Source organism: Psammomys obesus, unplaced genomic scaffold (assembly GCF_907164565.1).
Source record: "Psammomys obesus unplaced genomic scaffold, mPsaObe1.curated_primary_1811, whole genome shotgun sequence".
Classification (NCBI taxonomy): Eukaryota; Metazoa; Chordata; class Mammalia; order Rodentia; family Muridae; genus Psammomys; species Psammomys obesus.
In genome coordinates, this window is record NW_026590663.1 from 3933403 (window position 1) to 3960094 (window position 26692).

At 41.4% G+C, this 26692-nt stretch overlaps 1 protein-coding gene across 1 annotated transcript in view; it reads right to left on the reverse strand.

The window, feature by feature from the left end:
* Iqub (IQ motif and ubiquitin domain containing) overlaps positions 1–26175 on the reverse strand; it is a 61590-nt gene extending 35415 nt beyond the window's left edge. Inside the window, exons 1-6 of the mRNA XM_055608203.1 lie at positions 25776–26175; positions 23226–23360; positions 19673–19834; positions 19414–19586; positions 18603–18758; positions 14724–14934 (exon numbers count right to left, since the gene is read on the reverse strand). Of these exons, the coding sequence (XP_055464178.1) occupies positions 14724–14934; positions 18603–18758; positions 19414–19586; positions 19673–19834; positions 23226–23360; positions 25776–26175 (1237 nt within the window). The remainder of the gene's footprint in view (positions 1–14723; positions 14935–18602; positions 18759–19413; positions 19587–19672; positions 19835–23225; positions 23361–25775) is intronic.
* Between the last annotated feature and the right edge of the window lie 517 nt (positions 26176–26692).

Consider the following 26692-nt stretch of genomic DNA (forward strand, 5'->3'; position numbering starts at 1 on the left):
AAGGAAGGAAGGAAGGAAGGAAGGAAGGAAGGAAGGAAGGAAGGAAGGAGGGAAGGAAAGAAGGAAGGAAAGAAGGAAGGAAGATAAAATTATTTATATTTATGCTCATGTATGTCTATGTGTGTTGTGTGTATGCTACACATGTCTACAGAGACCAGAAGAGAACTGACCAACCAGCACATGAGCTGAGAACCAAACTTAGCTCCCCTGGGAAAGCAGCAGGCACCCTTCACCACTGAGCCACCTTTTCAACACCCAGAATAGAGGAATTCTGTGTGATGACAGTGGCATCATATTTTCAAGAGGCATGCTTGAAACAAATAACACCAAAATTAAAACATGCAAAGCTGGCCAAGGTAAGTAAATAAAAGCAGAACACATAACATTTATATAAGAGATGGGAGGAAAGAACTCAAAGTCAGTGCCTGACAGAAAAGATCATTTTACAACCTGACCACTGTGAATGTCCATACCAGAAATCATGTGATCACATTCCGCGCATCCATAGAAACAGCAATCACCAGTCACAAACCCAACTGTGGGAAACACATCATCTTACAGAGAGTAACATGCACAGTTGGTTTATTTATGAGCACTTCACACGTGGGAGCTTGCTGGCTCTCCTGACAAGCCAATGGAACAGGTGCTGTCATCTCTTGTCTTAGCAAAAAGGGACTCAGGCAAAGAGTGCTGTGGAACCTGCCCAAGCTCCACGAAGCTGGAGGGTGGTGCAGCCAGGAACCAAACTCAGGCCGTCCAGCTGTGTGGGACACACCCTTCCATCAAGGGGCCACGATAGCTTTCCTTTTGAACAGGCAACCTAACAGGTGGCTTACAACAAAGGGCTTACATCACTGGCCAGCTAAATCTTTCTCTCTGCATGGAAATAGCATCTAGGGCAGTGTCATGGTAATTTTTCTAAGGAAAGCCCCAAAATCTATTCTGATCACACAATCAAACCATTTTTTTTTTTTACTGAACTTTAAAAAGCCTTTTCTTTCTTGTATTATTATTGTACCTACCAATACCCTATCACTTCTTTGTTGATGCAAAATACTCACCAATGTGTCTGTAGCGATTATTCAAAGGGGACCATAAGATCCTATGGTGCATAACACAAGATGGCCTTACTTTCTTCTTCAAGGAATCAACACATTTTCTAGCCTCTCTCTAATTGGATAGTGGTTTAAACAAATTCAAAAGGACAGAGTTTCTGCTTTTCTTTCCATTTATCATCATTCAGGGTTCAGCATTTTCCCCCCACTGGGCTTTAAGACTTCATTTGAATATATGCTTCTTTGTGTAAGAGTCTGTATCTCATTCTACAGACATACTCCAAGCAATATGTATCCCCCTCATGTTGGGTTGCAGCCACGCCTACTGTCTTTCAAGGTTGCAGGAATATTCCAAAATATGTTTCACTTATATACTTAGAGGGCGTTTGCTTTCTATTCAAACTGGGGATTTACTTTAATAGTCATGAGGTATTATAAAATAAACATCTAAACCCTGAGTGTGGTTTTGATCATCCATTTACACGCACTGACTTTTAGGACATATGGTTTTGTAATTTTATCAGGATACCTCTTTGTCCTCTCATATTTCAAGTTAAAACCACCCAAGTCATGTGCCTACTCTTTGTAAGAGCCCTGCTCTTTGGAAGAACACTCTCTGTTGTTTATCAAGGATATATTGTTCAAACCCTCAATAGCCTGATCTAGCCAGCAAGGGGATCTTGAAAGGTAAAAGCTACATTATCCTCAGCAAAAGGATTGCGAATTTGAGAACTAAATTATATGATGGAAGTCCAGGGGACCTATGATTGATGAGCTTGTTGTTTAAAAGTAGCTTTACCAACCAGAATAACGTTAAGAAATATGACAGACCCCATGTACCAAAAGTCAGCTGATAAATCAAGGGAAATCATTTTCTTGTAGAACAATAACTGAGAACATAAGACATTCAGACAGATGTGGGACACTCTTCTATATCAATATTTAAGATTTGTTGGAATCCAGAAACACGCATGTGTATTCACACATTCATCCATACAGCAGTTTCTTATTACTTAAAGCCGTTAGCTTGTTAGTATGACATTTACAAAGAAAGTAACCTATAGAGATAATCAGAAATGAAAACGCTGAATCTTAATTTTAATTAAAAAAAAAAAACACTTCTCCATTAGATGGTAAAACACATCAGTACAATGTCCCAACCACCAAAGAGGAATGGAAAGTCACAGGGCAAAGACATCCAGAATATTCCAAGGTGGAATGGTAGAAGTCAGGAGCGAGTCCTCCCTATCCGTCTGATGTATGCTCCATGGAGATACTAATCAAACAGTCAGAACACTGAGATGCTGTCCTGGTTTTCTGGGGCTGCCACAACTAAGTACACACAGAGCTTCGTGAGTAGCAACAAAGTTCCATTTCCTGACAATTAGGTTGTTTGTTCCTGAGGCATCTCTTCTGGTGGCCATTTTCTCCTAATGCTCTGCCCTATATCCCACCTCTATCCTAATCAAATATTTTTATAGGGACACCTAATTTTTCTTTATTAGCTCTTAAAAACAAAAAACAAAAAACAAAAAAACACATCACCAGATACAACCACACTTGAGGTACAAAGAATTCAGAGGTCAACATAAGAATTTGGGGGAATACAATTTCAGCCAACAAGGTAGCCAGTAACTACAAATACTTTTGGAGCAAAATATATAAAAAGAAATTGGTTAATTGGAAATAATAAAGCTAATCTGTCCATTAAACTTATACATAAGTGAGGACTTCTGTCAATATTTCATATTCCCAAATAATCTAATTTTTAAAAATGGGGCACAGAGTTAAACAGACAATTCTCAACAGAGAAATATCAAATGGCTGAGAAGCACTTAAAGAAATGCTCAGCATCTTTAGTCATCAGGGAAATTCAAATCAAAGCAACTCTGTGATTCTATCTTATATCCATCGGAATGGCTAAGACCAAAAACACTAGTGACAGCACATGTTGGTAAGGATGTGGAGAAAGGGGAACCCACTCCTCCATTGCTAGTGGGAGTGCAAGCTTGTACTTTGGACATCAATCTGGCGCTTTCTCAGAAAACTGGAAATAGTTCTGCCTCAAGACCCAGCTATACCACTCTTGGGCATATATTCAAAAGATGCTCTACCATACAACAAGGACATTTGCTCAGCTATGTTCATTGCAATATAATTTGTAATAGCCAGAATCTATAAACAACCTAGATGTCCCTCAACCAAAAAAAAAAAAAAAAAAAAAAAAAAAAATTAGGAAATCATGAAAATTGCAGGTAAATGGTGAGATCTGGAAAGGATCATCCTGAGTGAGCTGTCCCAGAAACAGAAAGACACACACGGTATATACTCACTCATATAGACATATAACATAGGATAAACCTACTAAAATCTGTACATCTAAAGAAACTAATCAAGAGAGAGGACCCTGACTAAAATGCTCAATCCCCATCCCAAAAGGCAAAGAGGATGGCCATCAGAAGAAGAAGAAAACAGGAAACAACCTAGGAACCTGCCTCAGAGGGCCTCTGAAAGGCTCTGCCCTGCAGACTATCAAAGCAGATGCTGAGACTTATGGCCAACTGTTGGGCAGAGTGCATGGAATCTTATGTAAGAAGTGGGAAATTGTAAGAGCTAGAGGGGACAGCAACCCCACAAGGAAAGCAATAGAACTAGAAAATTTGAACACAGGGGTCTTCCCAGAGACTCATACTTCAACCAAGTACCAGGTATGGAGATAACCTAGAACCCCTGCACAGATGTAGCCCATGGCAGTTTAGTATCCAAGTGGGTTCCATAGTAATGGGAAGAGGGACTGCCTCTGACATGAACTGATTGGCCTGCTCTTTGATCACCTCCCCCTGAGGGGGGAGCAGCCTTACCAGGCCACAGAAGATGATAATGCAGCCACTCCTGATGTGATCTAATAGACTAAGATCAGAAGGAAGGAGAGGAGGACCTCCCCTATCAGTGGACTTGGGGAGGGGCATGCATGAAGAAGGGGGAGGGAGGGTGGGACCAGGAGGGGAGGAGGGAGGGGCTAATGGGGGGATACAAAGTGAATAAAGTGTAATTAATAATAAAATAAAATTATACATTAAAAATTTGTGGAACATTTACACAATGGAATACTACTCAGCTATTAAAACAAAGAAAATCATGAAATTTGCAGGGAAATGGATGGAACTAGAAAAGATCATCCTGAGTGAGGTAACCCAGACCCAGAAAAACACACAAGGTATATATTCACTTATAAGTAAATTTTAGCCATATAGTACAGGTTAATCATACAATTCACAGACCCAGAAGAGATAAGTAGCAGGGTAGACCCCAGGGAGGGTGCCCCACTTCCACTCAGAAGAAGAAACATAACAGACAGCAGAAGTGGTTGATGAGAGGGAGCAGGGTAAGAGAAGGATCAGAGAGAGAAATGAGGGCCAATGTCAGACCTGAAAGGAGGCGGGTAGGCAGGAAGACAGAGGGCTTGCAGAGAGAAGAGAAACCTTGGGCAGGGACTTCTCTGTGGCAAGCTGGAGACCTACAACAGGGCAGGCTCCTGGGAGGATACGAGGGTGGCTCTAGCTGAGACTCCAGTTAACAGCAATCCTGGAGGCTGAAGAGGCAATCAATGTTCTACCAACTCACCCACAAAAACTTTGACCCGAAATTAACCCTGCCTACGAGATGTACAGGGACGAAAACAGAGCAGAGATTGAGGGACTGTCCAACCAATGCCTGGCCCAACCTGAGACCCACCCCATGAGGGACAGCCAACCTCTGACACGATTAACGATACTCTGCTATACTTGCAGGCAGGGGCCTAACATAGATATCCCTGAGTAGCTCCGCCCAGCAGCTGATGGAAACAGATGCAGAGACCCACAGCCAATCGTTGGGTGGAGCGCAGGGAGCCTGGTGGAATATTGGGGGGAAGGATAGAAGGACCTAGAAGATACAGAGGCTCCACAAGACCAACGGAGCCATCTAACCAGGGCCCAGGGGCACCTGTGCAAACTGAAGCACCAACCAAAGACCATGCATGAACTCTACCTAGGCTCCCTACACAACAGATGGGCAGCTCAGTCCTCGTATGTGACGCCTAGTAAGGGACTGGGGGCTGATTCTGACATGGACTCTGTGCCTCCTTCTGGATCACTTTCCCCTGCAGGGGCTACCTATCCAGGCCACAGGGGAAGAGGGTGAGTTCAGTCCCGATGCAACTTGATATGCTGGAATAGATAGGTAGGGGGGGGGTGCTCCCCTTCTCTGAGGAGTAGGAGAGGGGGGATGGGGAAAGAGGGAGGGAAGGTCAGAGCAGGAGGAGTGGAGGAGGGGGCTATGACTGGGATGTAAAAGGAATAAACAAAAATTAAAAGAAAATATATTCCGTATTCACTCTGAAACATCTTATTTGAACTTGTAATCTCTAAGAAAGAAATTTCAGAAGCTACAATAGCTTGTCTCCATGGCAGTTTGCATACATCCATAATTTTAAATGCTCATCATAAATTGGAAGGCCAAATGGCCTGAAAAGGGAGAACATACACCTGACAAGACTGTCAAAATTAGAAGCTATAGAGAGAAAAAGATAAAAGTAGTAGATAAAGGTGAGCAAATTTAAACAAATAACAGTAAACAGGTGAACATCAAAATTAAATGGATCTTTTAAACCAAGAATAAATACATATGTGTATGTGATTGTCTCAATAATCACATTAAATGTAAATTATTATTTAAACATTCCAATGAAAAAAGCACAGGTCATCTGATTAGGTTTTAATGATAATATCAAAGTATGTATCTTGAACATAAAGACACAAGATCAAAAAGTCACAAAATAAAGAAAGGTATATAATGCTAACAGTGCCCTAAAGAAAGCTGGGGCTAGGCATAGAGACAGACACTTGAAATCTCGAGGGGCAGGAAGACTTTGAGTTCTGGGGTAGCCTGGGTTACAAAGCTGGACTTTTTCTGGATAGAAGAAAGCAAGAATAAAGAGAGAGGGGCAAGAGGGAAGAGAGATGAAAGGAGAGAGGGAGGAGGGAAGAAGAAAAAGGAAAGAGAAAAAGAGGGGATAAAAAGAATAATATATTGATATCACTCCAAATCTGTCATAGCTAAGAATGTTACAAGAAATAATAAAAATTCATAATGATAAAAAATTAATTCTATCATTAGTATATGTACTAGTACATCATTCTAAATACTTCTGCATCTAGCAAGAGAAGTTCAATCAAGCAATATCGAATTGAGCTGCAAAGAGAAGTAAAGAAACCAAAAACGGTATTGGGACTGCAATACCGTTCTCCCAGGATTTGATAAACACATAAGTGGAAAATTAGGAAGCAGAACAGTCTAAACCAAACTGATATAAATGCTATTTACCAACCATCCCTTCCAACTATAACAGAACACAAATTCTTTTTAAGTACGACAGCATGTTTTCCAAGATGACTTGTATTTTATTACTAAAACAAGCCTTGATAAATTTAGAAAGACTCATCATGTAGAAGTATAATCCAAAATAAAAAAAAGAAATCAGAAACAAATACCTATGAAAAGTTTTTATTTTATTAAATGACCTACTTCTAAATAATCTGTAGGTCAAAGACAAATTATAAAAGCAACCAGAAAGCATTTTGAAAAGAAGAAAATCAAACTCAATATATCATAAATTTGGGATATAGCTAATGCAGCAGCAGTGAGGGACATTTACACCATCAAACTCCAATATCAGGAATGAATCCAGGTCTCAGAACACTGGTCTTTACTTCGCCATATTACGAGAAAAAGAGCAGTAAATTGAACCAAAAGCAAGCAAAACAGAGGAAATGGTAATAAAAGATGCAACAAACAATAATAAAAACAAAAGAAATATATATAAGATAAAGAAATCAATAAAAGAGAAATAAAATTTGTAAATCCATAGCCCAATTATCAAGAAAAAAGAGAAAGACATGATTTCTGGTACTAGGAGTTTAGGGTAGTATTATTACATACCCTACAAATAGGAATGCAGACGTGGTAGATATTATGCCAATATAGTCATAAACAGAAATGAAATAAAAGAGTTACTTAAATTATGCAAACTGACAAAGCTCAGCATAAAACATCACATTCTCTCTAGCATCCATTGGTCAGTTGGTGTGGAAAAGAGAATGGTCTCTAAATTCAAACACCTAGCAGACTCTTTTGCAAAAATGTACAAATATGTTCTACCTAAAACCGGCTCAGATGTAGCCCATAGACTCAGTCTCCAAGTGGGTTCTCTAGTATGGGGAACAGGGGCTGTCTCTGGCATGAACTCAGTGACAGGCTTTCTGATCACAAAAACAAAACTCAAGAGGACTAATAGTCCCTTGTTCCAAGATTCAAAAATTATAGTAATCAAGACAATGTGATATTAGTGTAAAGACTAACAAATAAGTCAATGGATCAAGATTCTAGGTATTTCTAGAAAGACCCCCAAGTAGGCAGTTAACTGATTTCTGATAAGGATGAAAACAGCAAGGCAATGGAGAAAAAGTTATTCAGTTAAGTAAAAAAAGCTAAAAGCAAAATTGTGTAGAAACAAAATGACTTTCACACACACAAATAAACAGGTAAACCAGTTTTAGATTAGGAAGTAGAGGAAAATAGGCTCTCCGGTCATTCTCATTCATACTGGAATCTTAACTAGTTCATCCAGGAAGACTTTTACTCTCAAACTTCCAAAGAGAAAAAAACTGCCTCTATTCACAGTTAGCACCATTTCTAACTGTCTGTATGAAAAATAAGAAATGAATTCATTCCAAATGAATCGGCAAGTGAGTTTAGCAAAGTTTGATGATATCAGATTAATGTATATAGGTCAATTTTGTAGCTATGTAGCAAAAACAAACACCTGATGTTTTATTTAAAGTTTCTTTCTCCAGTGCTGGGAGTTTAAGCCAGGCAAGCACTCTACCACAGAACTACATCCTCACTCCTGGAATTTCTTTAAATAATACCAAAACAATTGGGTGTCAAGAAAAAGTAAAATATGCGAAGGACGTATATGTTGAAAGGCAAGACACTGATGAAAGGAATCAAAAAATATTAAAACGAATGGAAAGACATACAGTGTCCACAGGTTCAGTATTGCTAAGATGTTGGTTATCCCGGCCTAGCTCCAGATTAAACACAACTCCAATCAAACTCCCAGCAAAGGTTTTTTTAGTGGAATAAAGCTAATTGTGAAACCTTAGTGTAAAGACCAGAACCAAAGTAGTCGGAAGAACAATGGAAGAGTTGTATTATTCAGCTTTAACACTGACTACAAACACACAGAATCATTGTGTGTAGTTTCACCAACATTGTAGTGTTGGTGAAAGAGAAAGGCAGAGACAAAACAGAGGGGTCAGCAAGAAATTCATCTACACACATACAGTCAAGTGACTCATTACTGTTGTGGTCTGGATGTGTGTGTGCCCCAATTTCACGTGTGAACTTTCATCCTCGAGGCAATGATCTTAGCTCGGGCTTCCAGGAAGAGACTAGATTCTGGCAGTGAACTGCTCAACAATTAGACCAAGTCCTTGTGAAACGAGCCTAAGCAAGCAATGCACCCTAGAATATGTGTTGTTTATAAGCTACACAACCTACAGTACTTTGCTTTAGAAGCCTGTGAAGAGTAGGACATTGAAGAAACTATGAGAACAAATCAATGGCAACAAGGCTGTATTTTCATCAAATGGAAAGAGAACAATTGGATGCTCAAAACCATTTAAAATTAACTTCAACTTACATCTCGTATTTCATATATTTTTTAATATTAAATTATAAATATAAATGTAACACATGAAACTATAAAATAGTTTTAGGGGGGAAAGCTATGTGACCCTGAGTTTGGAAAATGTTTAGATATAACACTAAGTACATGATCTATATGAAAACAAATTGATAAACTGAACTTTATCAAAGATGAAAATGTTCGCTCCAGCAAAGACGGCGCTAGGAGAATGGAAGACAAGCTGTTATGGCTTTTCCTGAGTAGACTCACAAAAACGCTTATTCATAGAGAGACAACGACAAACCAAAGACAATCTTTCCTTCAAGTACAGTCTAGGGGAACAATTAGTTTTTAGGGTTACCTACAGTGTGGGTGACTTGACCTGGATCACCAGAGTCCAGCCACCCTGAGTGACAGCTCTCAGGAACTGGAGTTCCCTACGCAGATGGGAAGATGGCCTAGCTCGCCTGCCCCAGCGATTATCACATGATTGTAGCACACTCTAACATAGCGCCTCAGGGAGGCGCTGCAGAAATGTAGCAAGTTCCTGATGATCTCCTTGAGCTTCAGGAGCCCTCCCTCTGCAGTATCAGTACTGCCTTGATCCAAAGGAAACAGCTACACAACACAAGTCAAAGGTGTAAAGCCAGAACCCATGGAGGAGGTTTGGGGAAAGGATAGATGCCTCTGGAACCTCGCTCGCCCAGCCTCTCATCTTTATGTTTCTCTTGCCCACTGTTTAGAAAGGGGAGAAGGTGTGTTCTTACTGAGCTGACTGAGTCCCTCTTCTTCCAACCTGACAGGTGACTCATGCTTTCTAGCCTGGGGCACTTAACCTAAACCTCCCCATTCTCTAAGTCTCCAGGCCCAGAGAGATGCCTAAACTGCAGGTAGCTGTGATGAGGGTGTCAACTGTTCACCTTGAGCCTCTTCCTGACAAAAATCCCATTGTTTCTCCAGTCGACCCATTGAACAAGACAGGGGAGGACCCTGGCTTGTTCACTCCCTCACTCCTGTGTAGTTTGATAGACAACTGTGCTTTTCTACGCAAAGTATCCTGGGAGCAATAGACGTCGCAATGTTCTCTAGATCTCTAGCAACCCTGGGCTGCAGTCAGACACTGGGCGAAAGTCACCACCAAGGCCTCTGTGTTCCTCAAACTGAAGGAACATATTTCAAAGACTCCCCAGGAGGACTCCTTTGAAATAGCTCTCACAATCCTCTTGGAAACTACTTCAAAGTAATGGCTAACTTTAAGGGAAAAAAACAAAACAAAACACTTTTACTAGCCTCCTCACATCTTTCCTTCTTTTTTAATTTCTTTGATCTTACTGAGTGGTCCATGGGCCAAGGATTAGTTCTCAATTTATTTCTCCTATAAAGTTCTTACAAGGGGGCCAGAATGTCTTACACTGACTCTGATATCCTGCTATCCAACCTCTTGGGCGCTTGGCCAAAAATGAATCTCGGTGATACTGATGGACATCCTCCGGAAACAGCACGAAGAAGGAGGAAGGGGAGGAGGAGAAGCCGATGACAGATGTGCCTGAGATTAGATCGGTGGTGGAATAACTAAAGCCTATACTTTTCCTGGAAAAGCACAAACTGGTATGTTCTTTGAAAGGCAGTCTGTTAGCTCACTAAAGCTGAAAAATGCATGTCTTATGAACTAGAATCTCCACTCCTGGGTCTTACACCTTAGAGAAACATGTGCTCGTCTTCTTCAGCAAAGGGCATTACCTATGTGTTAAAAAGCAGAGCCTGGGTACAAATCCACAGTAAAATGGATGAAATAGTTGTGACTTTTTTCCGCAATGGCATACTCTATGGAAATGATGAAAACTGAACTGCTTATGACAACATAGACAGAACTTGCACTATAAAAGACAGGCTTAAAATTTTATTCTGAATAATTCTACTTCTATACAAATTGAAAACGAGAAAGACAAGTCTGCACTCTGGAGTCTCCTTAAGATATGTGTCCTAGGGGCTGGCTGCTGGGAGTTTGACCATGCTCCAGCAAGTATACAGGCAATAAAAATTGGACTCATGTTTTTGGTTGTTGTTTTCTTTCTTTCTTTCTTTCTTTCTTTCTTTCTTTCTTTCTTTCTTTCTTTCTTTCTTCCTTTCTTTCTTCTTGGGAGAAGAGGAGTCCCAAAGGTTAGGGGAGCAGACCTGAGAGGACTAGGAAGAGAGTATAATTGGGCTCAATATGTAAAATAATCAATAAAACTATTATGTTGAAAAAAAAGAATTCGGGTACTCAAACCAATGTTCTTTAGCTGTTGGCATTCATGAAATTCAGCCCTATCACATTGCTATAGAAGGAAGGACACAGACATCGAGTGTCAGCTGGGGATGATCCTGCTGCTGTATATTGGCTGATCCTGTTCATCTTCTTAAATAGATAACATCTTGCTTTTCTTACTGAGGAAAGATTGTCTTTAAAAAGAAAACTTTTAAATAGCTAGAAGCTGGAAATAACCCAGATGCCCCTCAACTAAAGAATGGATACAGAAATTGTGGTACATCTACACAATGGAGTATTACTCAGCAATGAAAAACAAGAAAATCATGAAATTTGCAGGTAAATGGTGGGAACTGGAAAGGATCATCCTGAGTGAGCTGTCCCAGAAGCAGAAAGACACACACGGTACTCACTCATATAGACATATAAAATAGGATAAACCTACTAAAATTTGTATGTCTAAAGAAACTAATCAAGAGGGAGGACTCTGACTAAAATGCTCAATCCCCATCCCAAAAGGCAAAGACATCAGAAGAAGAAGAAAACAGGAAATGAGTTAGGAACCTGCCACAGAGGGCCTCTGAATGGCTCTGCCCTGCAGACTATCAAAGCAGATGCTGAGACTTATGGGCAACTGTTAGGCAGAGTGCATGGAATCTTATGTAAGAAGTGGGAAATAGTAAGATCTGGAGAGGACAGGAACTCCACAAGGAGAACAACAGAACCAGGAAATTTGAACACAGGGGTCTTTCCAGAGACTCATACTCCAACCAAGTACCAGGCATGGAGATAACCTAGAACCCCTGCACAGATGTAGCCCATGGCAGTTCAGTGTCCAAGTGAGTTCCATAGTAATGGGAAGAGGGACTGCCTCCGACATAAACTGATTGGCCTGCTCTTTGATCACCTCCCCCTGAGGGGGGAGCAGCCTTACCAAGCCACAGAAGATGATAATGCAGCCACTCCTGATGTGATCTAATAGACTAAGATCAGAAGGAAGGAGAGGAGGACCTCCCCTATCAGTGGACTTGGGGAGGGGCATGCGTGAAGAAGGGGGTGGTAAGGTGGTATTAGGAGGGGAGAAGGGAGGGGTTTATGTGGGTATACAAAGTGAATAAAGTGTAACTAATAAAAACAAACAAACAAAAAAAAAACTTTTGATTTATGAATTGCAGTTCAAAGCAAGCAACTGTGTCTGTGGGCCACAAGAGGGCAGCAGTTACAAAGCACAGCTAGAAAAATGGACTGAAAAACTTGTATAACTTGGCATAAAACACTGATCATGTAAACAGATGTTAAGTAAGCCCCTCAAAAAATTTGCAATTATTCTAAATGATTAAGTTTATGATTCAAAGATGGAAAAACTAACATAAGTTTTCTATGGAAGAAATTTCTATTTGTTTTCATTTTCTCCATACAATTCCTCAAAATTAGTCACTACAGGACAGGACATTTCCTCTAAATGTTATATTTATGTTTTTCAGGTTATTGAATAAGATTTAACTAAAACTGTTGTATTCTGTTCAGAGTTCGGGAAACTGAGGTTCAATTTAACACTATTAACAAGCAGAAAGGACAGAATTTGGTGTTTTCTGATATTTTTTCACAATTGTCCATCAACAGGACAAAATAATACTGACAACTTTAGCTAATTTCATATATGATTTGAAACATTATTCTCATAGATTCCTGCTATAATAGAACATTAGTTTTGTGAGTATAAGATTTTTTTTTTTTTTAAAGAAACAAAGCTAACAATCCTCTCTATTGAATCATCAAATCAAGAATCAATCCTTTGGAAATGAATCCAGTGCTTTCTCAGAAAATTGGGAATAGTTCTACCTCAAGACCCAGCGATACCACTCCTGGCCACATACCCGAAACATTCAATGAGGACATTTGCTCAACCATGTTCGTAGCAGCTTTATTCATAATAGCCAGAATCTGGAAACAACCTAGATGTCCCTCAACAGAGGAATGGCTACAGAAATTGTGGCACATTTACACAATGTAATACTACTCAGCTATTAAAAATAGGGAGATCATGAAATTTGTAGGCAAATGGATGGAACTAGCAAAGGTCATCGTGAGTGTGGTAACTCAGACCCAGAAAGATACACATGGTATATATTCACTTATGAGCGGATTTTAATCATATAGTATAGCATAGACACACTACAATTCACAGACCCAAAGAAAGTAATCAATGAGGAGGACCCAAGGAAAGATGCTTAACTCTCACTCAGAAGGGGAAATAGAATAGACATCAGAAGTGGCTGAAGAGAGAGAACAAGACAGGAGCTGTCCTATGAGAGGCTCCACCCAGCAGCTAACTGAAACAGATGCTGAGACCCACAGCCAAAAATTGGGAGAGGTGTGGGGAGTCTTGTGGAAAAGTGGGAGGAAGGTTAGAAGGACCCAGAGGTGCCAGGAGCTCCACAAGAAGACCAACAGAACCAACTAACCAGAGCCCAGAGGGCCTTGTGGAGACTGAAGCACCAACCAAGAATCACGAACGGCCTGGACCTAGGCCCCCTACACAGATGCGGCAGATGCGCAGCTCATATGGGTCCTCTAGCAAGAAGATGGGGTCTGTCTCTGTCATGGACTCTGTTTCCTGCTTTCTGCTCACTTCCCCCTGGCGGGGCTGCCCCCCCCCATAGCTGGCTCAAGGAACGTCATGGAAGAGGGGGCAGAAAGGCTGTACTAGGCAGAACACCAGGAAGTCTGCAGTGAAGCAGCTTCTCCTGGAAATGGATCCATAAACAAGCTGCAGCACCAATGGGTACATTAACAGGAAAGGGAGAAATTTTCACGGGGCCCAACCTCTAGACAAAGCTACAGACAAGCTAGCGACTGCTGGTAGAAAAAGAACTAGCCTCTTCCTTATTGGTGGTCCCATGCAGAGTCAGCTGTGAACGTATAAACATACAAATAACAAAACAGACTCAGCGAGATGTACTTACATATTATGCATATATATGTAATAAAGAAAAACAGTCTATCAACTTGGGGGGGAGTGAGTGAGATTGGGAAGGGCTGGAGGGAGGGTAGAAGGAAGGGATTGGAGTAAAGGGGGGAGGTGTTATAATTCTATTTGAATTAAAAACTTTTTGGTTTTTTTTTTTTTTTTAAACAGGGTTTCTCTGTGTAGCCTTAGCTGTTCTGGACTCACTTTGTAGACCAGGCTGGCCCGGAACGCACAGAGATCTGTCTGATTCTGTCTTCTTAAGTGCTGGGATTACAGGTATGAGCCACTGCACGGGGCTTAAAGCATATTTTTTAAAGAAAGACTCAATCACTGGGACCGGCAAGAGGTTTAGTGGGTGAAGGTATTTGCTGCCATGCCTGACAATCTGAGTTTGACTGTTGGGACCTACATGATAGAAAGAAGAAGCTGTCCCCTGCAAACTGTCCTCCAACCTCCTTACACACAGTGGGGCACACGCGCATGCACACACACACACAGGCCTGGCTAGTCTACATAGTGAAATCCAGGACAACCACTTATATCCCTGTGTATATGTGTATAAATAAACACGTACATATGTTTATAAATATACATATACTCGTGTGTGTGAATTTTATAGATTTCTCTAACCTCGGTCCCTAGACTATTCCCTACAACAATGGTGTCTTTCTTTTGTTCCCATCTATTCTGTCTGTCCTGCAAAACTCCTACAGCACTTACGTTCCAGAGCGTTGTAAAGGAGCTCAAAGTCTTCTTTTGTTTTAGGGTTGTGCCTGCGGTAATAGTCCATTTGTATCCAGTCTTCCTTTTCTCTGACCTTCTTGAGCTCTTCCTCCTCTTCCCACTCCAATCTTAGTTGCTTTTGTTTTCTTAAGTTGTCTACATAGCACTTAGCATGCCAGCGCCTGTAGTTGGTCTGTATCACCAACACCTGGGTTTAAGTCGGAAGGAAACACAAGGTGTCACTGGCTTGCTGACCAGAACACAAAGAACAGCAACAATGGTTGCTTCAGTTCAAAGTCTACAACAAAACAAAACTGTCAGCCTAGTTTTAATTCTTCCTGAGACGTTATGCATAGTAATGTAAAGGCTATGAATAATGTGCCACTCTTCTTCAGCTTTCAAATCTAGCAGTACATTACTATCAGACTGTTTTATGTGCTTAAGAGCACAGACTCTAGAGAGAAAGCTGATGTAAATCTTCTTTCTGCTTTTCCTCCATGTCTGGCTTTGGATAACTAACTAACCATTCTCTCATATGCAATAGCCATAGAAAGTTTTTAGCCCAAGAATAGTTCCATAAACATTACAGCAGTTAGAAATCATAACTGTCTCTAGCTTACGAGTGGCTACAAGTTTAAACACATATTTACAACAGAATTGCGTTTTCTAAACACATTGCAAGGAGGTACACATGCATGTCATCAAAAACAGGCTAGAGTCTCTTATGGTTAGACCATTATTTTATTTGGAAGCATGAAGAAAATTTTTCCTTGGTGTAGACCTTCCCCCATGAAGACTTGAACTAGATACAGTCTACACAATGGAGCCTCCTTGGTCTCCCTGAAGATGAGAACAGCTAATTTCCTCACAGTTACATGACATTGTGGGACATGTTCTCAGGCTTCCCAGGGATAATTAACCTTGGAGGATGGGGGGGGGCATTTTCCATTTTGGTCCCTCTGACCACATCAGAATTTCCTTTGAGAATACACCAAAGAATAATTGACCATTTTTAAAGAGCCCACAAAAGAGAAGGCCCCTCACGGAACAAAAGGAACTATGTTCTTTTGTGGAGAGGACCACTTGTAAAAGCAGTTATCAAAACAGGGCCCAGACTGACAACATCAGTGAGTATCTAGAAACTTCCGCCAGTGTGGCTTTTCTTGATGCTACTCCAGAGCTGCTGGGGAACGGAGCATCCAACACAGCAGCAAGCTCTTCACTAAATTCTGAAGCTAAAGTTTCTGAGCCACTTTACTTACATGAAACACAACAAAAAGAAGACTGCACTAGACCTAGTTAATGTCTTTAGAGTAAAAAGAAAGATGTCAGTGTGAAAAGAAAAATACATTTTGAAATTAAAAATAAGTAAGAAAGTAGGATATGTATTAGTACAGGTGCTTTTGAACGTGTTAAAGTCATTAAGGCTTCAAAAGAAGCTTCTACAAGAATACAAAAGCTTTCCCATTCTTACCTAAGGAACCAGGGCAACATCAATTGGCTATATAAACATACAAGAGTCTCTTTGTCAGCCTTGACCAACAACTCAAAAGAGGGCTTCTCATGTCTGGTACTGGGGGATTTTCAGTGGTCTTTGGCTCTTGGAAGGAGCACCATCAGTTCAGTTTATAAAAATTCGTTAAAACTGTATGTGTATATTTATATACAGAATTGCATGTATTATAGTATTTTAGATAAATGGTTAAAAAGCTGATTCCTTGTGGCTTTTTCAGACATTCATATTTTTATTTCACCCATCTCCTTCCTTCCACACTACCTCCTTCTACCTTCCCTAGGGAGCTTCCTTCACTTCTATCCTTATGCTCCTCCTTACCCGCCTCTTACCTCCTTCTGTACTTCCCCTCTTTCCCTCTCCTAAAGAGTCCTCCTTTCCTCTTCCCTGACCGCACCAAATGTACCCTGCTATTCCCCACTCTATTGTTCCTTGTTCCCACTGTACTCGCAACAGTCTCCTTTTACTCTCTTGGTTTCACTACAGGGTATGTACTCACACCTGTAGACTTGGAGTAGAGGTCTCCAGTGAAAGAGAACATTCAACATTTGTCTTTCTGGGTCTGAGTTAACCTTACTCAATATGATCTTTTCTAGTTGCTGTTGCCCTTGGTTGACACCGAGAGGTGGATAGTAAACCTTGATTGCTGAAGACACAATACACTTCAGAAACAGGGTCCAAAGCACCCTGAGCTGTAATGCTGTAACTTACCTAGGATGCTCGCTCTCTCTCTCTCTTTCTCTCTCTCTCTCTCTGGACTAGCTTTCATGGTACCAGAAGACATCACACAAGCCTCCAAAGGAGGGAAGCAAACTACACTCCTACTCACATACAATTCCCATGAACCACATCAATGACAAGCATAGGAGGGTTACATTAAGGGTGCAATAATGGCACCCAAAACTTGGTGGTAACAGACAGCTCTGTAAGTGGATTTAAGGCCTTCTCAACAAGAGGGGGACAGCGCCTGATACTGGAAACCTGGCTAACGACTCTCGGTGCTGCTGAAGTCATGGTTACTGGAGGAGAATCTATCACCACCAAGTCACTAAGCCTCTTCCCTTCCCTGAACTTCACTAGCTCATGGGCTTCCCTCCCCCAGATACCCAGTCTTAGAACCCCGCTACTTAGGCTAGGCACTCTCTGGCTTGGGCCTCTCTCGGTCTTCATATGTCATCCTCTCCCATTGTCTCTTCTGCTCTGCTCCTGGTTCTATTCTGGCCAGGTCCGGCCTGCAGGCCATGCTCAGTCTACTATCTCTTCCAGACACCTCTGTTCTTCCCTCTCATAGCTACAATAAAAACAAAAGACTTGCCCTTTATTATGCCATGAAGTGGTCATGTAGTCCATGCATACAGATGGGGAAAGTCCAACGGGCCTCAGCCCTACATAAAGAACTATAAGAAACTGAGGAAAGCTGGTAGCAAGGGAGATGGCTTTCCCCAGGAAAAGAGCACATTGATTGGCTGTCCAGCGCCAAGTGGTCAGCCCTGAAAATAGAGGGACACTAACGTTAGACAGCGGGAACGCATAATGAATGATGATGATGATGCGTGGGTGTGAGAGAGAGAGAGAGAGAGAGAGAGTGTGTGCGTGTGTAAAACAATTAGAGAAAAAGGAGACCATGAGTTTGAAGGAGAATATGGAGAGGTATATGGGAAGGTTTGGAGGGAGGAAAGGAAAAGAAGAAATGTAATTATTCTGTAGTCTCAAAAAGAAAAAAGATTTAAAAAGAAGTAAAGAAACCAAAGGCTGGCAAGCTAATGGCACTAATGAAGTCAGCTAATAATAAGAGTAATAAGAATAAGAAAACAACAACAAGAACAAAAACAAAACAGCAGTATTTCTTTGGAAGACTCTGTATCTTTAAGATGTCAGTGCAACCCCTCTCTTTGAATGACTACTTTTCTCTTACTGAGAAACTTTGTTCTCAAAAACCATAAGCCATCAAGAACTTTGCCACTTGTGATCAGGGAGACTGAAACATCTCATTCCTGCCTGAAGGAATAAAGAAAAACATAAAAATTTAAAAAACTTTAATTTCTGGTTATTTATGTGGAGGGACATTCAGGATGGTTGCCTTTAGTAGCAATAGTGGCACACACCCGTGATCCTAGCATTAGGGTAGGCAGAGGCAGGCAGATCTCTGTGAGTTCGAGGCCAGCCTGCTCTACAAAAACAGTCAAGGACGGCCAAGGCCATTATACAGAGAAACACTGTCTAAAAAAAAAAAAAAGGGGGGGGGGGAGGACTTAAACCCATGTTGTTCTTCCCCATTATGCCATGGCTTAGAAAAATACGCAGAGAATAATTGGCATAAGCAGGTAACTTTCACTGTTTGACCCCCATGAACACTGTCTTACCGCACGCAGCCTCATATCATGGTACTGTTTTGCTGAAAAGTACCTCGACGGCTTGAGCAGCTTATCAGTCAAGTTTGATACATACACACCAATTTTAGTCATCTGAGTGGATGTTGTATTTGTAGTTTGTTGCAACTTTTTTCTCTGAAAAACTGTCTAAAATAAAAACATTCAATTAAGCACCCACTGCATGATTTCTATAGTAAAGAAACTCTTATAAACATCTGCGAGTGGAGAGTTTTCTACACATTTACATTACTCTCTTTTATCACCTCAGTTGTCATACAGGTTACGGTGCGGGGAGTGAGTGGATGAAGTCCTGAGCACAGCCATTTCAAAGACCCCAGTGCCTCAGTCCCATGGAAATGGCAGGGCCTTCCCGGGGTTAGGCTCAGGGCAAGAGCAAGGCCTAACATCCATTGCTTAAAGAAGGAAGGTTTGTGTGAGGAAAATATCCTCCTCAGTTTCCTCCTCTGAGAGAACTGCAACCCAGACTGCTCCCCTGGTCAGCCCTGTGAGATTGGCTGGCTCCTTATTCAGCTGTACAAGCCTCCTCCTTCCACAGCAGATTCCCCTTCAGTGCTGTGTAATAAACGCACCGAGTTTCTGGGCTGCAGGGGCATCTCTATCAGAGCATCTGACACATCTGTCCCCAGCTTTTCTGCCTTCTCTTCGTTACCTGTCACCACAGCAAGGTAAACCCCAAAGCTGTGCAGGTTGGGGCACAACTTAAGATATTTGAGGGGCCATACAGTACATGATTGCTGATTTTATAATGTCACATACATAAACAGGAAGATAATGACATTACCTGGGTGTCCCTGCAAAACAGATTGGGCTTTTCCGGAATCTTTTTAGGTACGGTTTGTGTTCCAGCATTGTGAAATTCTACTCCTGTTAGTTTATGTCTAAATCCACCAAGAAATGGCTTGTGGAAGTCAGATTTTATTATCTCAACAGCTATCTCCTCATAGTGATCAGGGCCTAAAGAGATGAAAGCCAAGACTGAAGGCAAGTTCAACACCAGGGCACACTAAAGTACTTGATCTAGAAAACATCAGAGGACTCACTTGTCTGTATGGTGACCGTTATTATCTGGGAGCCCTCACTCAAGCCCTCTATCCTCTTGACTGGATATTGTTCAGGTTGGGTGGAACATATCTCTACCTGAGCAGCTTCTTGTGGCTTAATTCCAAATCGTAATAAAGTATCATTGTTGCCAACAATGTTGCCTAAGAAAATGAAAATATCAGAGTTCTTTTATGACAAAGAAATGGATATTTCTGTCTATTCTTTATTTTAAATGGGGAAAATTGTGTGTGTTTAATTTGTACCAAATGATGTTTCAATCAACACATGCCCATGTTGTGAAATGGTTAAGTCAAGCCAACAAATCCATTACTCGCACATTCCTTTCTGTGGTGAGAACACTTAGATTTTACTGTCTTAGTGATGTTCAAGTATATAATATATGTTGTTAGCCGTAGTCACCATTATATGCAGTAACCAACCAGATGATCACATTTTAAGGAAATGGAGAATCACGAAGGTGCTTGTAAAGGACACGTGTCAGTAAATTACTAAATGTAATATTAATGATTTCTGCCTCCTGCTATGTTAGTACAGACAAGTCCACAAGACGGGAGCTATAGTTCAAAACAATTTGATATATTTTATAGATAACTGAAAGAGAAATAAAGAGATGAAAATTTCATTTTTCTTGCTTTAATCAGCTCATATTTTATAACTTGCTGAAGCATCATGCTGTCTCATAAAAATGCATGTGATACATAGATAAAAAAAAAATAAAGCCAACCATGGTGACTCATGGCTGTAATCCTACTCCTGGAAAGGATGAGGCAAAAGGGTTATCAACCTACGAGTTCAAGTCCCACCTAAGCTATATAGTGACTTGTAGGCTGGGTTACAGTGTAAGAGTCTGTCTAAGGAGATGGAAATGTTAATTATGTGATTAATTCTGCATGAGGTAGATGTATCACATCATCACTCCGCGTCCCATAGGTAGGTTTACATAAGACAATAAAAAGTAAAGACGCCATAATGGGAATAGTTAGTGGCTTTTATGAAGCAATGCCACGTTATAAACAGAGCTATCTTCCAGTTCTTCAGAGATATAAATATCCAATAACCATGAAACTCTAAAAGCACTTGAATATAAACCCTCCCTATAGTATGAGCAGAATCATGTACTAAATGTTTACTTGACACAAAAGATAACACAGGCCATGTCCAAGTGAGTGGAGCATAATCTGTCAATCTAGAATCTGGAATAGCAAGCAAGCAGATCTCTGCTCCAAGCTGATCCACTCTCCCGTGTAGAAAAACACTGATCCGTTCCCTTGCTCTCCCAACAAAGCCATAGTCAACGAACACCATGTCTCTATTACATTGCTTCAACTTGTATGCATTCTCTCCTGCTCTGCACTGCCACCAGTGTATTCAGCTAAGTAGCTGATCCTTTTCTGGTTGGTGGGATGCAAAAATACAATGAAGAGCTAAGGTTGGTCCAACTGGGAATGTGCTTTCCGCATATCTGTAAGCCCAGCAGTGGGCAGGATTCTGAAACTTGCTCCCCAGCTGGTCTAGTCATATCAGTAGGTTCCTGGTTAAGTGAATTATGGCACCAGGAGTAGCCCCTGTCCTGATCCCTAAGACCTAAACTTACACAGCAACAATGACTGCAGATTTGATTAAGGATGCAAAATGGAGAGCTTATCCTCACTACCTAGCTGTGCTCTGCATCACATGTACCCTTGTTAAAGAAGGGGGGAAAGACTTAGGGGAAAAGTTAATACAACAGAAGCAAAGTGAGATCTGCCTAAATATGTGTCTCTGAGGATGGATGAGGGCCAAGGAAGCACTGAATGCCAGGACTGCGACTCTAGAAGCTGGAGTGGCAAGGAAGTGGATTTCCCACTAGGTAGTCCCGAGAGAGAGAGAGCAGATCCACAAGCACCTTAGCTGGACCCCACTGAAAAAGACGTTATGCCTCTGTCCTCTAGTACTGTGAAGGACGTTTACTTTGCGCCTCTGGGTTATATCAGTCATTACAATAGCCACAGCAAGTTAACGCACATCCCCTGAGCTTTCTTCATCTCTGTTCTTCTCTAGCATAGCCGCAGACCATCAGGCTTGAGCTACAGCCCTCAGGCTCAAAGAAAGCACCTGTTTTGAAGGATCGTTGGTTGGCATAGAATCTCACAGTGCTCTGTTTGGTACTGACATAAACTTGCTACCCAGAGGTTGTACAGTTGGTCATAAAACACCAAGAACAGAGCTCACTCTGTGTCGCTGTCCTTTACTGGATCTCTAAGCTTTTTCTAGCCTCAAATTTTAACCTTCACATTTGAGTTAAGGTTCCGCAGGTTAAACTTTCCTCTTTGATGGCACGCAGTTCAAACTCCACCACATCCTAGCGCATTGACTTTACAGAGGTTCCCTGAGTTTACTGTCAAAAGGGTTGGCAATAGCATCCCCTCAAATGGTTTGGGTATACATTGATGATAAAATAAGCAGAGTATTTTGCAGAGGTGCTGACCTGCTGAGGACTCGGCATGCCAACCTTTGTGATCATGGCTACCGTTTTTGCTGAGAATCACTCTGAACTTGAGCTTAGTTTACCCAATCAACCTTTCACTGGCTATTTCACTATATCTTAACGTCTGGAGTTCATTCACTCTTGTGGGGGTTAAAACATTTTGTTGCATTTTTTTATTCACTTACTGATTTGGTGTGTGTGTGTGTGTGTGTGTGTGTGTGTGTGTGTGTGTGCGCACGCGCGCGCGCACACACGCATACACATGGGTGCTTGCCTGCAAGTATGTGTGTGCATGTCATGCACAGAGTGACAGTCAAGGGACAACTTGAATGAATTAGTTCTCTCCTTTCACCATATGGTCTCAGGTTGTGTGGTTTGGCATAAAGTGTCTTGACCTGCTGTGCCATCATACCCGGCCTTAAAAAAATTGACTTAGAACTAAATTTGTTCTCTGGAAACTACGTGTAACATCTTTATAGGTCAATAGAAGAAGGCTTTTAGTGAAAACATTGGGATTTGTTCCTATGTGCCCTGTGTAAACATGTCAGCTACACTGACCTGGTAGACTCCCACAGCTATGAGCAAGTTATCTCATTGCAACATAAGGCCGGATAACTTAAGCAGATATTCTCAACAGCAGCCGCAAAATGTAAGCAAGGCTTACACTCTGAAAATTACCTTAGTGTATGGAAAAACTCAGAAACTACCGTTCCTGTGCTCTGGATGTTCTTGTTCATCACCTATTTTTGTTCAATCTCATTTCCCCTCCACACACTCAAAACTTCTTGACACTTTCCTAAAATCTTAACATTTGGGGTTCATTCACTCTTGTAGGGGTTACAAGTCCCCAACCTCTTTAGGACTTTTTCCAATAATTATCACTTTTTTTTTTGTTTGTTTGTTTGTTTGTTTGTCTGAAACATCCTATAGCCACCCAGGTTCCTTCCTCTGTAATATTCAAGCCTTGGTGGCTATTTTAAAGATATATTAAGATGAAGGAACTTCGGTAATTTACATGTGAAAACCAGGACAGTCTTGATAAACCCATTAGCCTTCACACTTACCTGCAAGTGTCAGCTGCAGTGCTTGCTGAGGGATGCACAGCAAGTGTGAAAAGTGGTCCTTGAGGAGTCTAAGTGGGGCATCAATTCTTAAAGGCATTTTAATTTCCTGGCCTACAGGAATAAGTACAACTTTTACTGTAAAAAAAAAAAAGAGAGAGAGAAAATGATCATCATCAAATACAGCAAGGGTCTGCAACCTATAGCTACAGAAGAGGGTAGCAAGAGCCAGTTGTTTGGGTTTTTTTGTTTTGTTTTTTTTTATCATGATGCATTTGGTATAAGTTACAATATCCGGAATCACCGAAATCCCCAAAAAGTCACCAACAATTTATGTGGAGTAACTAAACTGAGAGCTACTGAGTCCCATCTGGTGAGATTGGCTCACTTTATCTTCTTGCCCTGCCCCTTGCCATTCTTGCCTTGTGCAGGCACAGCATGCACAGATCATCTGACATGCCACTTGTGTATTCCAGAGCTACATTTCACAAAAATAAAGGCTCTTGTTGAGGTTGAGTAAGAAGACAGGGGAAGCTCCAGGGACGTGAGAAGGAAGAGAAGCCCCTCCCCAACCAGATGGCTGCCACTCCTTGGGTGAGAAGCAAGAATTCAAGCACAATTGACAATACTGACAGCCTGTCTCCCAGCCAACTCTACGCCTGCAGTCCTCTAGGAATCAAACTAGACAACCCATATGCAGAGAAAGGACTGAACCCTGCTACGTAATCCTACTGGCTTCTGATTCTGCTTTATCAGATTATAATTCCATCCAAGGTACCTCTGAAGCCATCCAATAACCTCACTTATCAAGGGAGAGAGAAAAGGAAATACATTTTTCTTAGGAATATTTTGAGGTGAAACTTGAAAACCACAGGAAACAGTATATATGGCAAATGATAGGACAATTAATTAGCACTCTGTTCCTGGACTCCACTTCCATGCTCTCCATGTAGCTTGGTTTCCCTGAGTGGTATCTCTTTCTTCTAACTTTCACGCCTAAGTCCTGTAGTAAATTATCTTTAATAAAGTCTCCAACTCTGCAGCATCTTGGCTTTCTCAGAAATTTCTTTCTATGTTGAAGTTATAAACTATACTTTGGCTCAAGCTGAGTGAGGTCCTTAAAAGATTTAAGGGAACCACTGATTGGTGCTAAGGATGACAGTGTGGGCCTCTCTCTCCCTCTCTCCCCACCTCTGTCTCCTCTCTGCTGACACTATTGCTGCTGTTAAACTGAATTCCCTGTTCTTTTTGTCACAGGTGGGCATTCCCAAAACTCACTGGCAAAGAAGAGCAGTCAGCAGCTGTATTACCACAGTACTGCTGCCCCCAGTCTGTTATCAAGTAATGGTGACACCTACATGAGATCCACATTGTTCTGTGCATGTCAAACTAAAGCTGAAGGAAGATTCTTAATCCTCATTCAGAAGGGCAAACAGGATAGACATCAGACAGGGGAAAAGACAGAGAGCAGGACAGGAGCCTACCACAGAGGATGTCTGAAAGACTCTACCCAGCAGGGTATCGAAGCAGATGCTGAGACTCATAGCCAAACTTTGGGCAGAGTGCAGGGAATCTTAGGAAAGAAGGGGGAGATAGAAAGACCTGGAGAGGAATGGAGCTCCACAAGAAGACCAAAAATCTGGGCCCTGCAGAGACTGATGAATCAACCAAGGACCATACATGGAGAGGACCTAGACCCCCTGCTCAGTTTCCATGGGGTTCCCAAGTACAGGGAACAGGGCCAGCCTCTAGCATGAACTCAATTGCCTGCTTTTTTATCACCCCCCCCCGACCCGCAAGGTAGCTTTACCAGGCCACAGAGAAAGTGGATCCAGACAGTGCTGATGAGACCTGATAGGCTAGGTTCAGATAGAAGGGGAGGAGGACCTGCCCTATGAGTGGACTAGGGGAGGAACATAGAGGAGGAAGAGGGAGAGAAGATGGGACTGGGAGGAGATGGGGGTAGGGGATATAGTCAGGATACAAAGTAACTAAATTGTAATAATAATAATAATAATGGAAAATATGAAAAAGCTGACCTACAATGAAAGCCAAAATGTTTTTCTGAGCTGTATATACAGTTTTACCAGGAAGACAAAAACAAAACAAAGCAAAAAACAAACAAACAAACAAACAAAACCCGTGGTATATAAGGGAATAGCAAATGCAAAGGAGGATCTGTATTCTAGTTACACACTATATCTTACTAGCTATGTGCAATAATTAACTCCAAATCTGCAAGCCAAAATATTTGATTATACTCAGAACCTATTCCTATTTACTCTATTTGAAATACACACTGAGAGAGAGTAAGAAAGAGACTTTTAAAAACTTTTATTATTATTACAATTTATTCACTTTGTATCCCAGCTGTGGACCCCTCCTTCATCTCCTCCCAATCCCATCCTCCCTCCCTCTTCTCCTCCTATGCCCCTCCCCTGAGACAGAGACTTTTAACTGAACTTTCAAACCTTTCAACTGAATTTTAAATGAAACAAAAAACTACCCTTTGAAACAAAGCAATATAAATATCTGTTCCCCTGCAGCTGGTACCTGTTGTTGAAGCTTCTTTCACCATCCTCCACACATTCTCCTTTGCGACTTTTACTTTTTTCAGAAATGATAAGGGGTCTTCTTCTGAGATCGGGTAATCAAGGTGCTGCTGATCTTGATCCAGAGATTGCATACTCACACTGGTGCTGTCAGAGGGCCCAAACCGTTCACCGTGTCTGGAATCAAATTTTTCAGCTGAAATGCTTCGTTCACTCCGCGTGTCTGGCGTCTCGCTCTCAGTGGTGAAGACCTCTACTTCGTAGTCTTGCTCATAAATTTCATCTGGTTCTTCCACATCTTCAGAAGGATGAGGAATACTGATGATGGCTGCAGCTGCTTCCCTGTCAGCTGCCAAGTCGTCTGCATTCTGAGGAGCAACATGATCCTCAGTGTCCGACATTTTCCTAAATTAAGACAAATGATTAAAGTTACAGCACATGTAAAGTTCCTTCACTGGGGCTGGGAAGATGGCTCTGTGGCTAAATGCATTTGTGGAGGACTTAGGTTTGGTTCTCCAGAACCGCAGGAAGACTCGGCCTGAAAGTCCAGTTCCGGGGCAACTGGTGTGAGCACATGCCCACACAGCTCTCAGACACCTGAAATACCAGTACTTTTTTATTATTATTTATTTTCTTACTAGTGACAGGCATCAGATGAGATTCTAATTTTAAAGATTACAGAAAATTAAAAATAAGCGAGAACCTTAAAACATAATTTGGAATATGATATTTTTTGAGAGCATTTGAGGGGAGGAGAATCTTCTGTTGTTGTCGGTCAGTGAAGCGTATCTCTTTAAGAAAGGACCTGTTTTTTGTTTTGTTTTGTTTTGTTTTCAGATTATAAAACTGAAACGGTATTTATGCTTTTGACAATAGAAAGGACTACGTATTTCAAGCAACCAACCAGGCAATGCACCC